General features: G+C 31.2%; 1 protein-coding gene across 1 annotated transcript in view; it reads right to left on the reverse strand.

Annotated features, from left to right (window-relative positions):
- Nucleotides 1-1747: 1747 nt before the first annotated feature.
- The window catches only part of LOC148231225 (semaphorin 5c-like), a 170882-nt gene continuing 159520 nt past the window's right edge, over nt 1748-13109 (reverse strand). Inside the window, exons 8-17 of the mRNA XM_088194985.1 lie at nt 6925-7124; nt 6690-6854; nt 6089-6383; nt 5801-6011; nt 5569-5730; nt 4992-5195; nt 4680-4922; nt 3328-3404; nt 3047-3257; nt 1748-2979 (exon numbers count right to left, since the gene is read on the reverse strand). Coding sequence (XP_088051111.1) covers nt 2348-2979; nt 3047-3257; nt 3328-3404; nt 4680-4922; nt 4992-5195; nt 5569-5730; nt 5801-6011; nt 6089-6383; nt 6690-6854; nt 6925-7124 — 2400 coding nt within the window. The 3' untranslated portion in view covers nt 1748-2347. The remainder of the gene's footprint in view (nt 2980-3046; nt 3258-3327; nt 3405-4679; nt 4923-4991; nt 5196-5568; nt 5731-5800; nt 6012-6088; nt 6384-6689; nt 6855-6924; nt 7125-13109) is intronic.

Here is a 13109-nt window from a genome sequence, read left to right on the forward strand (position 1 = left end):
AATACAAGTTGTAGGATCGCTTTGTAAACATAACCCTTAAAAGTAATTCATAGTTATGTTTCACAACCGCCAGCATACATCGTTGATTAAATAAATAACGCAAAATAGTTTTCACATATATTTTATTACTTCAAAAATAGATTACATACTATGGAAATTATCACTTTTTTGTTATATAAAAAAATAAAATCAAAAAGCTCAATATGAGCTACTCACAAATGCCTTCGCAGAGGCATTGATGGCACAGTTAGTTTAATATATTTCTTATTAATTAATTATTTAAATATATTTCTATATACAAATGCATACTTATTATATACAAAATATTTACAATTACGACAAAGATAATTTTCATTATTAAATTAATAATAATCTGATAGACTCATAAATTAATTTTAATACTGTCGTTTTTAATAAGACAAATCATTCGCTTTTAATATTTATGTACACATTAAATAAATATTATTATTTATAAAAAATAAAAAGTTATAATAACAAATCTATCAGTCTTTAAAATAAACGCAGACAGTCTTAGCTATAAAATTAAATTAAACAAATAATAACTGTTTAATATTATAATATCGATCCACAGTACTATGTAAAACAAACCGGACGGAACAATCTAAAAGAAGTTTGAGAACCGCTAGATTGATTCTCGAAATATATAAGTATCAGGCGCGTATGGTAAGATACATTTCTTTTCGCTTAAGTGACTAGAGTGAAAGAAAGATAAAGGCGTGCGTTACATGCGTTCCACACGCCCACTTTTTCTCACTCACTCTCGTCACTTAACACGCGAGCGAGCTAAAGGGAATGTATCTCAGCGTACGCGCCTAATAGATACATGCTTATTTATTTGTAAATTAATCGAAATTTTATTGAGTCACATTTTTGTCGAAACATATATTCATAATAATATTTATTTATAGCGTCACATTATGATTTTTAAAAGTCAGACATTTTTAAAAACCACATTACCAAAGTAATTTTTTATTAATTTTATTGGAAATATATCTTTTATTTTCAATTTCACCACAAATGTGATGAAAACTATTGTTATTTTATAATATTATAAAAAAATAGAATATAGCGTGTTTAATATAGTATCAAAGATCACGTTAAATGATGTGACCGCGCCTAGCGCGTTCATACTCTTACGCACAACGCGCCAGGCGCGTTGTGCTTCTGACATGGTCATTACAAAAAAAATTATCAAGATAATTTGTGACTATTGTGTAAATGAACCTTTACCTCATTTTCCATAACTAAAATCATGGATTCTGGCTGAATTTAGTACTGTAGATCTATTATAACATTCTATAATATAGACTGTCTGCTTTTACAAATAATTTTCAAATTAATACATAATTAAATTATAATATGCAACAAACTTACGATTAGTAAAGCTTTAAAATATAATACAAATATAAATATATTTTTACTTTAATGTTATGGATATAAATTCTCTTGTACGGAAAAGTTTTTTCTTCGGTGGGCACATTGGCAGAACATTAATTTATATTAAAACATCTTTAGTAAACAATTTACAGTAATTATTCATTTCAAATTCTATTAATATTAATATATAAGTCAATAACATTATCGTCTGAAAATTGAAGAGCAAAAGTATATATGTATATATACATATGTAAATATATAGTAGAAAGGGGTAAAATTAGTCAGTTTTCAAGGAGTGTCTTCAAAAATAGATACAGTTATTTTAAGAGAATAATATGAAGTATAATTAGTTTACATCAATTTGACTGTTTGCAAACTTTATTAAAAGATTCTCTAAACGTTATGATAATCTCCGTAGATAGCAGCATCCAACAATAACCAATAAACATCAGTTTCTAATTTTGGACTCACATTATAAACCTGAAACATAACATGCAATCTCTATACAGTAAGCAATACTATAAAATAAAAAAGTTTGATGATTTTTATAAGATATATGGTATCAAAAACTAAGTGTATAATTTTTCCCCTCTCTACTCTAATGTCAACATTCTTATTACTTATCTTCTACAAATTTGAAATCAATTACAGATCATAAACCCTACTGTCTTTCAAAGCTCTTTAAATTTATTTATAAGCAAAATTCTGTTATATATTATTTTAATAGAAGGCTTTTGCTTAACCAACATTATGTACATTTTCTGTGCCTATTTTTACAAAATAACCATCAGAACAATATCATACTCTAGATATGACTACAAATCTCGATCAACTTCAGGACCAGCCACGTTCATGAGACAAATCACACTTCATTCCTATTGTCATTTTTAAATCCAAAGTTTATCAAAAATACGTTCGCTCAACACAAAAACTAAACCTTATACTCGTATCAGTAAAATTTCTCTTGCTCTAAATCTAAATTATTGCGGCAGTTGCCGTTGCTTTGTAACGTATGAGAGTTTCTCTTCAATGTAGCGGGCTCGTATTCGGCAGCCATAGATTTGGGATACAACTTAGGAGTACCCATCAAGCTATTATTCTTATCGGCGTTGATATTATTTGATTTAGATAACGTCATCGTGCCTGAAGTGCTTTGGTTTCCAGAAAAGGAAGGCTTTCTCTTCTTCGGTACTTCTTTCAAAGGAACGCTTACATAACTATTCGGTTGTGTTATATAATGCGGACTCGAAGGAATCCTATTCTTACGTTGCTTGTGCCGTAGCTTAAAAAACACAATAACAACAACAGCAAACAGCACCAGCAGAAGAACTAACATCACAACCAATACGGTAATGACAACACTGCCACTTTGAGGATCTCCGCCGCCATGTCCGGCCACTTGAACAGCTTCAGGTCTATGCGCCGGAAGAATCTCATTATTCAATTCATTATAATCACAACTTCTAACTTCAATATTAGAGCCTTGGCAATAGTCTTCGTTATCTTCATTAGGTATTTTTTTACATCTATATTGTTTGCCGTTATAGTCACACGGATACCACTCAGTCCAAATGTCTTTATCTGAAATTATATTAATAATTAGATACGATCTTAAAAATACAACTGAAATTTAATTCACTATAATCACCTGAGCAAGAATGAATGTTACAGACTCGTTGCCTCTTAGCGTTTCCTTCGCACAAAGTCTTTTCGCAGGCTCTCGTAGAAGTTTGATATCCTCCGCCGCAGTCTACACTACAAGCGTCCCATTCGCTCCAATCTGACCAGCCGTTTAATTCTGGAACGCTTCCACACTTCCCCTCAGCATCACAGTAGCGCTTTTCGTCTTTTGTGCTAATCTATACATATGAATAATGATTAATATGATTTGTGCGATTGTGTGATAAAGCATATATGAATTTATCCCACCTTTATAGAATCAGCTGTATGAGCACCGCATGTGCATTTGAATCTCTTCTCGACGTAACCTCCGTTGCTGTGCTCTTCTAAAAAAATATAAATTTGTAGTTAATATACATGAAATTTGGAAAATAAACTATTTACTGCACATCATATTATAATATCAAGAACAAATTGAGAAAGAGTCAAATGTAAATCTTAAAATTGAGATAAAAATTTAAAACACTGTGTTGTGTAAATTATACACTGGACTAGAGTTTGCAGTCCAAAATAAAGATGTTGTGTTTTACAAAAAGTGCAGGAAAAAAAAAATCGACGCCTTCAACATTCCGTTTTTTATATCAATGCAGTATTTTAGAAACAAGCTTCGTTTTATGAAGCTCATCATATTGATGCGGAATGTTGGTAATAATCAAAGAGAAGGACACTTTACAACAAAGAGAGTATAGAAGAACACTCTGAAAGTCGGCTCGGCGTATTCAATGGTATCGGAAGATGCTACTCTGGCAATGTCGTTGAATGCATTGGCTCATCAGGAACCTGAAGGCTTAGAGCCAGAGGAAACATGTGCTAAAAGCATCTCAAAATAATCCCCAAGTAGCACCATTGTGAAGAGCAGTCAAGGACGTAACTACGCAATATTCAGGTGTCCAGCATGAAAATAGAACGGTAAAGTGTCTCTAAAGATTATGGAAAAATATATAAGCATTGATGGCCTGGGTGACATTTATGATCAAAGGAAGCGGAAGAGAGGTGCAGAAGGCAAAGATCCTGAACCCTGATTTTTAAAACCGGGGAATTTTAGGCTCATACCTAGAAAAGGAGCAAACTAAAGTTTGGCTTTCTAGAACTATTTATGATTTTTAAGACACGAGTCAAACAATATGCATTTTTTTTGCTCAGTAATATTTTACTTATTCTTTATCATCAGGAACGGACGAAGTTTAACGGTTCGGTCATTAGTCTCTCATTCTTCCAAACCTTTTAAAAGATTTGACACTTTCTAATATCATCACAGATTCGGACCATAGTGACTCACACGTTTCGAGAAACATCATAGGGACTTCTACTACTCTAAATTGCTCCCAACTGCCAGCTTTATGGATCAATCTGGACTCGTCGATACTGTCACCTGAATTTTATCTGTATATTGGTATAATTTATATGTGTGCAATAAATACAGCTCCCACAACTACTAACTGACTGACACACCACTCAGCACATAAACTAAACTTTGAACCCAATGATCTTTACCTTTTTCGAGTAATAAATTACTAAATTAGAAATGGTTTTCCTTCAACTAAGTATAGTAATTGTCTATTTACAATTGTTGTCTATTACAGAATATCGACACAACTTACTTGACATCACCGGCAACCAGCTTGTGTACACAGCTTGTCGTTGATATTTTGGTTTTTCACATGGTTTAGAATTGCATGGCTCTGCCTCAATGGCACAACCGGAACACGGAGGAGCTCCTTCGCCGGGTGGCGGTGAATCGCATCGACGACTCCTCCAACGTGCGCCTCCACCGCATTGTGCCGAACATGAGCTCCATTGAGACCATTCTGACCAACTACCTTCTTGAATCGGTTCTACAGGAGCTGTTAAAAGATATTACAATATTTATTTATATATAATTATTATAAAATAATAAGAAATAAATAATTTACTTGGACACGGAGGATTCCCAGTGCAGTATATTTCCTCTCTATCCTGACCGACACATAAGCGTCCACCGTGCTGTGGAGCCGGAGCTCCGCACGTTCGTCTTCGCCATTTGGCTGCTAATCCACAAGTCGCACTACAAGCTGACCAGCTAGACCAGGTTGTCCAACCGCCGTGGACGGTGCAATTTGTAACTCTTATTGCTGGACCTAAAATTCAGATTTTTTAATAATCTTATTGAGAAAGGTACTGAAAATATCAATATATAAAAATCGATGAAAAAATAATTCAATACGGGAGCTAATGACTGTTTCGGTGTGTTTATTTTACTCAATCTATATTTTGAAGGAAGAATAAGAAGCTCATAGTTTTCAAAGTGATTTCTTTAAATTCTTGAACACATACATAAATAATTCAACAAAGTATGTTCATGGTCAAGTGTTACTGTACATAAACATTTTTTTTTAAATTAAATGTTCATCTCACATTAAGAGAAGCGTCAATCCTACATTAAAAAGCTGCTATGAAAGTTTATAAGTATAGAAAAAAAGTTATATGTGTAGCTCGAAAATAAATATTTACCATCACAAGTATTTCCATCGTTTTTAGGAATAGGGTTGTTGCATTCCCTCGTTTGACATAGACACTTATCTTGACTATCTTCATTCCTCATTTCATAGTACAAATCTTCATTCTTTTGAACGCAAACGTCCCACTTTGACCAAGAAGACCAGCCTCCGTCAACTATACAAAGAAAATACATTAACACATACAAAATTATATTTATAAATGAGTCTCTAATTAAAGCAATTACCTGGCATTGAAATATTGGGACAAGCCGGCTCGTCTTGAGTCCATGAGCCATATGAAGCGGAACCGGTAATTCCTATACACGTCTCCCGACCAATTTCCCAACCACATAGCGGATCTTGAGCACCTAGACAACTATTTTGAGTCAAATGTTTTTCACAACGAGCAGCCGGAATCCTTAAGACTGAAGTTTCACTACCGATATAGACAGAATTCTGTAAGAGAAAAGACGTCCTTGTTAGAACTGCCGATCACATCAACAGCTACATTCATAATACGATTTGCTACTTACGGTTTCTTTCAGATAGTTTATGGTTTTAACAGGCATCATTGCAGTGTTTAATTCTAGCTTCCAAATCTCGATCAAGCAAGCTGAATCGGAGTAGGGATACACAGCTAGCTTCTTGATGTATCCGGCGTCTGTAGCCACGAATAATATGTGAGCATTTGTGTGCTTCGTTGAAATGGTGGCCGTTGTGAGGAGACTATATCGTTCCAAATTTACAGTGTGTAATGGTTTCATAGTCGCAGGTTGAATAGCTTGGTCCATTAATTGATAAGGCGAAGAGTCTTGCATATGATTTGATCTATAAAGATAAATTTAAACATTAAAGTTATATTACTGAAAAATGTATAAAAATAAATATTAAAAATGTATCAAGATTGAGAAGCTAAAGAAAACTTTGTACCTCGTAAAACACATTATTTTTTAGTTGGCAATTGATAATATGATGATATACGATTCCCTATAGTCGCATTAACGCGTACTTATTTATAATGTGTATATCGTCTATATATTTTTATCTTTAAAATTATATTATACCCAAAGTAAGAAAAGAGACAAGTATCTCGGTAAAGTACCTGATTGGTTTAAAATGTTATAGATTATATACCTTGTAGAGGAACGCTGACACTGATTGTGAAGCTGATTATGATTGTGATTGTGCCGACTCTCCCAAGCGCTTCCAACATTCTCCTGGTGTTTAAATGGTCCATTAAACGCATGATCTATTGCAGTCATGTTATATACACATATGGCTGATCCGGCAATGCTATTTCTGCAAATGAAATATAATATTATTTATTAATAATTGATCTATGTACATATAAAATATAATTTTAACTTACTTCGGTGTTGTAAATGTAGCATAGAGCAATCTCTCGTTTGGTAAGTATTCCACACCTTGAACTTCGTCATAATAGAACGGATACTCTCCAGGTAAAGAACAATTGAGGCGAGCCTTGATGAACGTAGTCCAAGTTTTGGGAGTTACGAGTCCACCGCCATTGTCGTTCTTGCACACGCGAGCGATTCGAGAGTAGATGGTCTGTGAACACGTGGAAAAATTAATGAAATGAGAATATAATAGTGAATTTTTAATCTTTAGTGGTAAAGCTTTTATTTAACTCGATAACTTTAGTTGAATATTATAATATGTAATATTAAATGTATAGATTACATTTCTAGCGTTGGTGAACTTTTAAACTTTAGTTTTCAAGTTACTGTTTAACTTGTTAACGTTTGTTAAATTATATGTTTGATAAAAATGGATTGAAAAATGATAAAGTAACCGCTTAAAAACACATAAAAATAGTATAATATTAGAAATTATAATTATATTAAATTAAGGTTTATGTATTAGTATTAACATTGTCTTAAATATTTATTATACAAAAATATATCAAAGCAATTAATAAATAAATCTCTTAAATTATTTTATTCGCGACTTACATTGGGTTTGCTTTCACACAAGGTTTTGGTGTTTCATATATTAATACTATATTATTCAAGACTTAGATCAGAAACATTGCATGAGTTTGCAGAAATAACAGAGACAATTCTCAGAAAAAAATATGTAATAAGTCGCTTTAACTGAATTTAAATCCAATTTGCGAAAAAAAAAACATGTAAATCAAATACCTAGAGCATACATAATTTGGTACGCTACGTTTTATTTTCTGTTGAAACATCAATGGATTGCTAACCTAACTCAAAATAAACTACATATATCTATATTGAAATGTTTTATATAATTACATTACGTCTGACCTAATTGCACCTACAAAAGCTTTAATATTGTATATTGCATATACAAAACTTGAGAAGCACTACTGAACGCGTTGACTCTGTGGTGCTTTGTATTTCTACGTCAGCGCCGATTCGAGAAGACAATGACTCAGTGTGCATAAGTGATTTACACAAATGTATTTAAATATACATATACATAACCGTTTAGATATTTATAGATATTATTCCATTGAAATTCAATGAAATACAATTAAAACGTATCTAACTTGAATCTAGAAAGCTTTTTACTAGAAACCACTTTTTTCCCCAAGATTACTTTAAACGAATTTTTTTTTTTTATAAAACCATTTTTAAACGCGCAAATTGATTAAAGTGGCCGATTGTTTTTTTTTTATCTTTTTACACAAAAATCAGCAGCAAAAAATAATTTTGAAAAAAAAATTGTTTTAACTGAATCAACATAAAATATAATTTCAAATAAATAAAAATTAAAAAAATCAGTACATTTAATCACAACAATGTAAAATTTGTATTTTTTCAAAAAAAAACAATTAACGCGTCCATAGGGTTAATATGTTTATATTCTAAGCTCAACAAAAAAAGGGTGCGATTTAACGGAGAATTAACTTAAGAGATTTGTGCATTTAAATAAATACTTTGTTCCATAAAACGATTTGTTTGTGCATTAATGCAAAGTACACCTTCGGACTTTTTTTCGGAAAATGATTCGTTGCAAAAAATTATTAATGGGGTGTTCACTGTTCTGACGAATACTTGCTTGCACCTAATCTGTTCAACAGTATTGCACAAAAAAATCGTTTTATGGAACTAATATTTTACATATTGCTCGTCTAAATTGTCTTCTTTCAAAACAATATAGCTATTGGCAGCTTAGCTTAATTATTTTTTTATTTAATTTTTGAAAAACTGAATATTTTTTATATGTATATTATTTTAATTTCTATTTTTAATTTTTTAACGAATTTTAATTTTTTTATAACCTTCATTTTGAAATAATATGGCAATTAGGCTAACTTAGCAGATATATTTACAAGATCTATTTGTATGTTAAGTTTTATGACGATATCATTAAAACTACGATATGTCCTCAAAAATTTCAAAAATAACAAAAAAAAAACATTTTTTTAATTCTTATTTTATTTTTACTTTTTCTCTCTAAGATTTTTTTATTTCTTATTTTTAAATAGCAGCAATTTTGAAATTATTTAACGAATGAATCTGTTTAACGAACTTTCACGAAATATTTACTAGAGCTATTTTTAAAACAAGTTTCATGTAGATATGGTTAAAACTACGTCAGTTATCGTTTCCTCAAATTGTGTTATATCGCACATAATTGACAAAAAAGGTTAAAAAAAATAATTCCTGTTTTATTTGTTTGAATAGGTGCCATTTTGAAATAAGCCAAGATATTTAACTATATTTTTAAAACAATTTTATTTCAATATGATTAAAACTACGGCAGTTATCGTGTCTTCAAAAAATGTACAAAAAAATATTTTATTTTATTTTCATTGTTTTTAAAACATTTCTTTAATTTCTTCTCTATTACTTTTTAAACAGAGCTACGATTTTTTACATTTAAGATTAGTTACTATTTTGAAAAAAAATATTCTAAAGATACATCAGAATTGCAATTTTTGTAATGTATTTTTTTTCATATGGCTTATTTAGTAAATAATGAAAAAGCAATATTTATGCATTATAAACCTTTAAAAGTTTAGTTTCGAAAGTTTAAAATAAAGTTTTATTCAAAGTATGTATTTGCTTAATAACATTAACGTTTCATGAGCTAGCTCATAATTTTTTTTATTTTGCTATACACTATTTTATTAATATTATATGAAAACTCCAACTCAAGACATTTTAACTAAAAAACAACAAGTTAACTGTATTTTTTAATCATATTTACAATAAAAATGTGATAGATAGTATTTCTTGCTATTTTATGGTGAAAGTTCGCTTTTCTTCTTAAAAATAATATTTTTCATTACGTATTAGTAACTAGTTAATTTTATTAATATGTGTAAAAATTGGGTAAGACATGAATTTATTTATAAAAAAAGTATAAAAACACAGGTAAATTCGCAAATGTCTAAATATCTTGAAACTACGTTTATGTCAGTTAACAACTCCCTCTTTTGGAATTCCCGTATACAAATTCAGATCTATTATAATATTAACGTCATTCCACTCTCTTTTTTACAGATTCCCAATGGCACACATTACTGCCGCAACGAGTACTTCGCACATACTAAAATATGAATCCTATCAAAGTTACTAAACGCGTCCAATAATAATTTAGTGGCCGCACAAAGTCAGCGTTCCTCAATCTTTCATTAATTCCGTTTCATCGTTCTCTCATGATTCATTCATCCCTTTTCTTTATAAGGGTTAAGGCAGCGGCGCGAATTTAAACTTCGATACGAGATTCGTAGAGTGATGGATTATGCATAAACGCGTGCAAAGTTTCTACATTATGTATTCATAAATTTGGTCGCGGTTACCATTTATGGAAAGCTGACAGTATATAGTGTACCTACTAATGTATATAGTGATCTTGTGTAGGATGAGTTCTGTCCGATTCGTGTTTATGCGTCCGATGGCTAGTTCTTACATCAACCCTTTGTGCACCGACCGCCGTAGTAGGTCGGACGCTAATGAGGAATTATTGCAAAGGACGTAATAAGTTTCGTTCACGTGAGAACCATTCTCGTGTCTCTCAATATGAGCAGAATCGAAAGTCAGATTGTGGAGAGCCGAAATGAAAAAGAAAGTACGAGTCGGGCGTGCGACTAATGGAGTTTAGAATGCTGCATGTGTGTGATATTAGGTTGGTCGGATTCCGATTATTACATGGCGTTTATGTCTGACCTAAACAATTTTTATCCGACACTTGACCTTACAGATACACAGTGATGTACTGCTATGGCTACGTGCTGCTTGCTAAAATAATTTTAGTTCGTATAACTGGTTTCTAAAAAGAACCACAAATAATAATCTGGTTGCTAAATGTTTTTTCTAGGATCTGATTTTTTTTACGACTATGTTCATCAGAACGCGCACTATGCAGAACTAGGTTGAGTATCGACCGAGACTTGCAAGACCAAGGAAGCAGCCGTTTCCAGCTACGAAGTTAAAAAATAAAAAATCAGCCTGATCTTCAGATACGATTGGAAACTACGATAATATGTATCTATGGTCCTTCAAGACTCTTTATATTATAATATTGATCTTCACCAAGTCACAGCTAGCTATATAGCTATTTAATAAATCATACATGTGAGCATGTAGAGTTACCGAGAGATTTATTTATAAGAGCTTAAATATTCCTTGCAACCTTCTACGATAACTATAACTTTGAAATTCATATCATTTTCTTCTCGAGAAAAATGTCAAATCGAGCATTTTTTATTACATAAAATTTTAAAAGGTTTACAACCACTGCCCTTTTTATAACGCTGCATAAGTAAAGAGAGGTTCATGCCTAATATGCATACTTCTTGTAGGTTTTAATTGGGATCTGGGAATACAAATTTTTAACTCGCCTTATTTTTGCTTAAATAATAAGATAAAAAATCTTTTCAAATGTGTACGAGCCAGATGTTTAAAAATATGCATATTTGACCAAAAATTGTTTGCAATTTTTTATTACTCTAACCGGCCGGCGGCCTTATCTTTGCTTTGGTGATTTAAGATTTTTATTTGATTTTCGTATTTTGCTCAAATAGTATTTAATTATAAAATGTTTGAATAAAAAATTAAAACATACGTATGTATAATTGTTAATATTTTATTTAATCTATATATTGACCTACACATTCATTTCAGCTTTTTCCAGCAGGAGGGTGGGGGTCAAAAGCTGGACTGTCAGTGGTCATTTTTTTAATACTTCCATTTCATCAAGATTCATAGTATGTATTTCAATAAATGACATGCATTTTTTTGGCGAAATTCAAGAATCCACGCCAAAAGAAATAAAACCGTGCCGTCGCCGTCGCAGTGGAAACGCTCGGTTATCTAGCGTTCATATTAAGACTTACGAGTAGTAATAAAACACATATAAACCGAATTTTGACCAATATGAGAGCGCAAAAAACAATTATCACTTCTCAGAAGGCAAAAATTCACGTCAAAAGCAATAAAATCGTGTCGGCGCCGTTGCAGTGGGAACGCTCGGCAACGAGCGTTCCCACTGCAACGGCGACGGTCAAAATTCGGTTTGAATACTCCTTATTGGTCAAAATTCGGTTTGAATACATTTTAACCAATACTCTCATATCAGAAGTTCATAGTAATATCGAAAGGATAGTTGTTTTATTTTTAAAACATATCAAAATGCAGTCAAACATGCAGAATTTGCTCTATTTATGTTTGCAAAAGTGAATATTAAATATTTTTTGTTACTTTTAAATCGTAAATAAATATTATTTACCTAATCATTCTGTGTAATTAATATCAAAATTGCATTAGAATATTAAAAAATATTGTCCACATCTTTTGCTAGCGGTCATCATTAACTGATAACGAGCGATCAAAATTCTAACAATCATAAATCACTAATGGTTAATAATAACAATAGACTTAAATACCATTTTTTGTGTACAACCGTCCCCCGATTTGCCATAAATATTTTTTTTGTAAAAACTCGCATTTTAATTTTTTTTAAACGCTAAATGTTTGAGTATGCCAATATGTCATAAAACTTACATTGTGAATCAACACTTTCGGACTATTAGATAGGGATTTCCTGTTCTTTTTTGATACGCGGCTCTCACTACCCACTTTTGCATTTTGAAAATTGTGTGAGATACATATATATTTCATATGAAAAAATAAAATATTTTATTTAAATTAAAACGACCGGTTCCGGTTCTAATTGTGCAATTAGTTTGTATATGTCTTAACCGTTTCCATCTAAACTTCAAATGAATCGGTTTAAATTAAATTTATATATCAAACAGTATGCAATAAATAACTGAGTAACACCAATCATTATATTATGATACTTACTGTATTTACTGATATACAACTGCGATATAAATGTAATACTTAATATGATAAATAGTATTAAAAAGATTTATAACGCAAATTAGTATCGACAGTTTTATAAATAGATAGCTAATTGAAATAACCATTTTATTAGCAATGTCAATAGCATGTATATTGATTTAAATAGAAATATCTTAAAATAAAGATTAGGTTCATAAATAAAAAAACTGAGCCTATAAAAATATTTTGGCTTAGTTTATTATGACTGTTT

This window comes from Plectrocnemia conspersa, unplaced genomic scaffold (genome assembly GCF_051122295.1).
Source record: "Plectrocnemia conspersa isolate PC_06_02 unplaced genomic scaffold, ASM5112229v1 ptg000010l, whole genome shotgun sequence".
NCBI classification, from domain to species: domain Eukaryota; kingdom Metazoa; phylum Arthropoda; class Insecta; order Trichoptera; family Polycentropodidae; genus Plectrocnemia; species Plectrocnemia conspersa.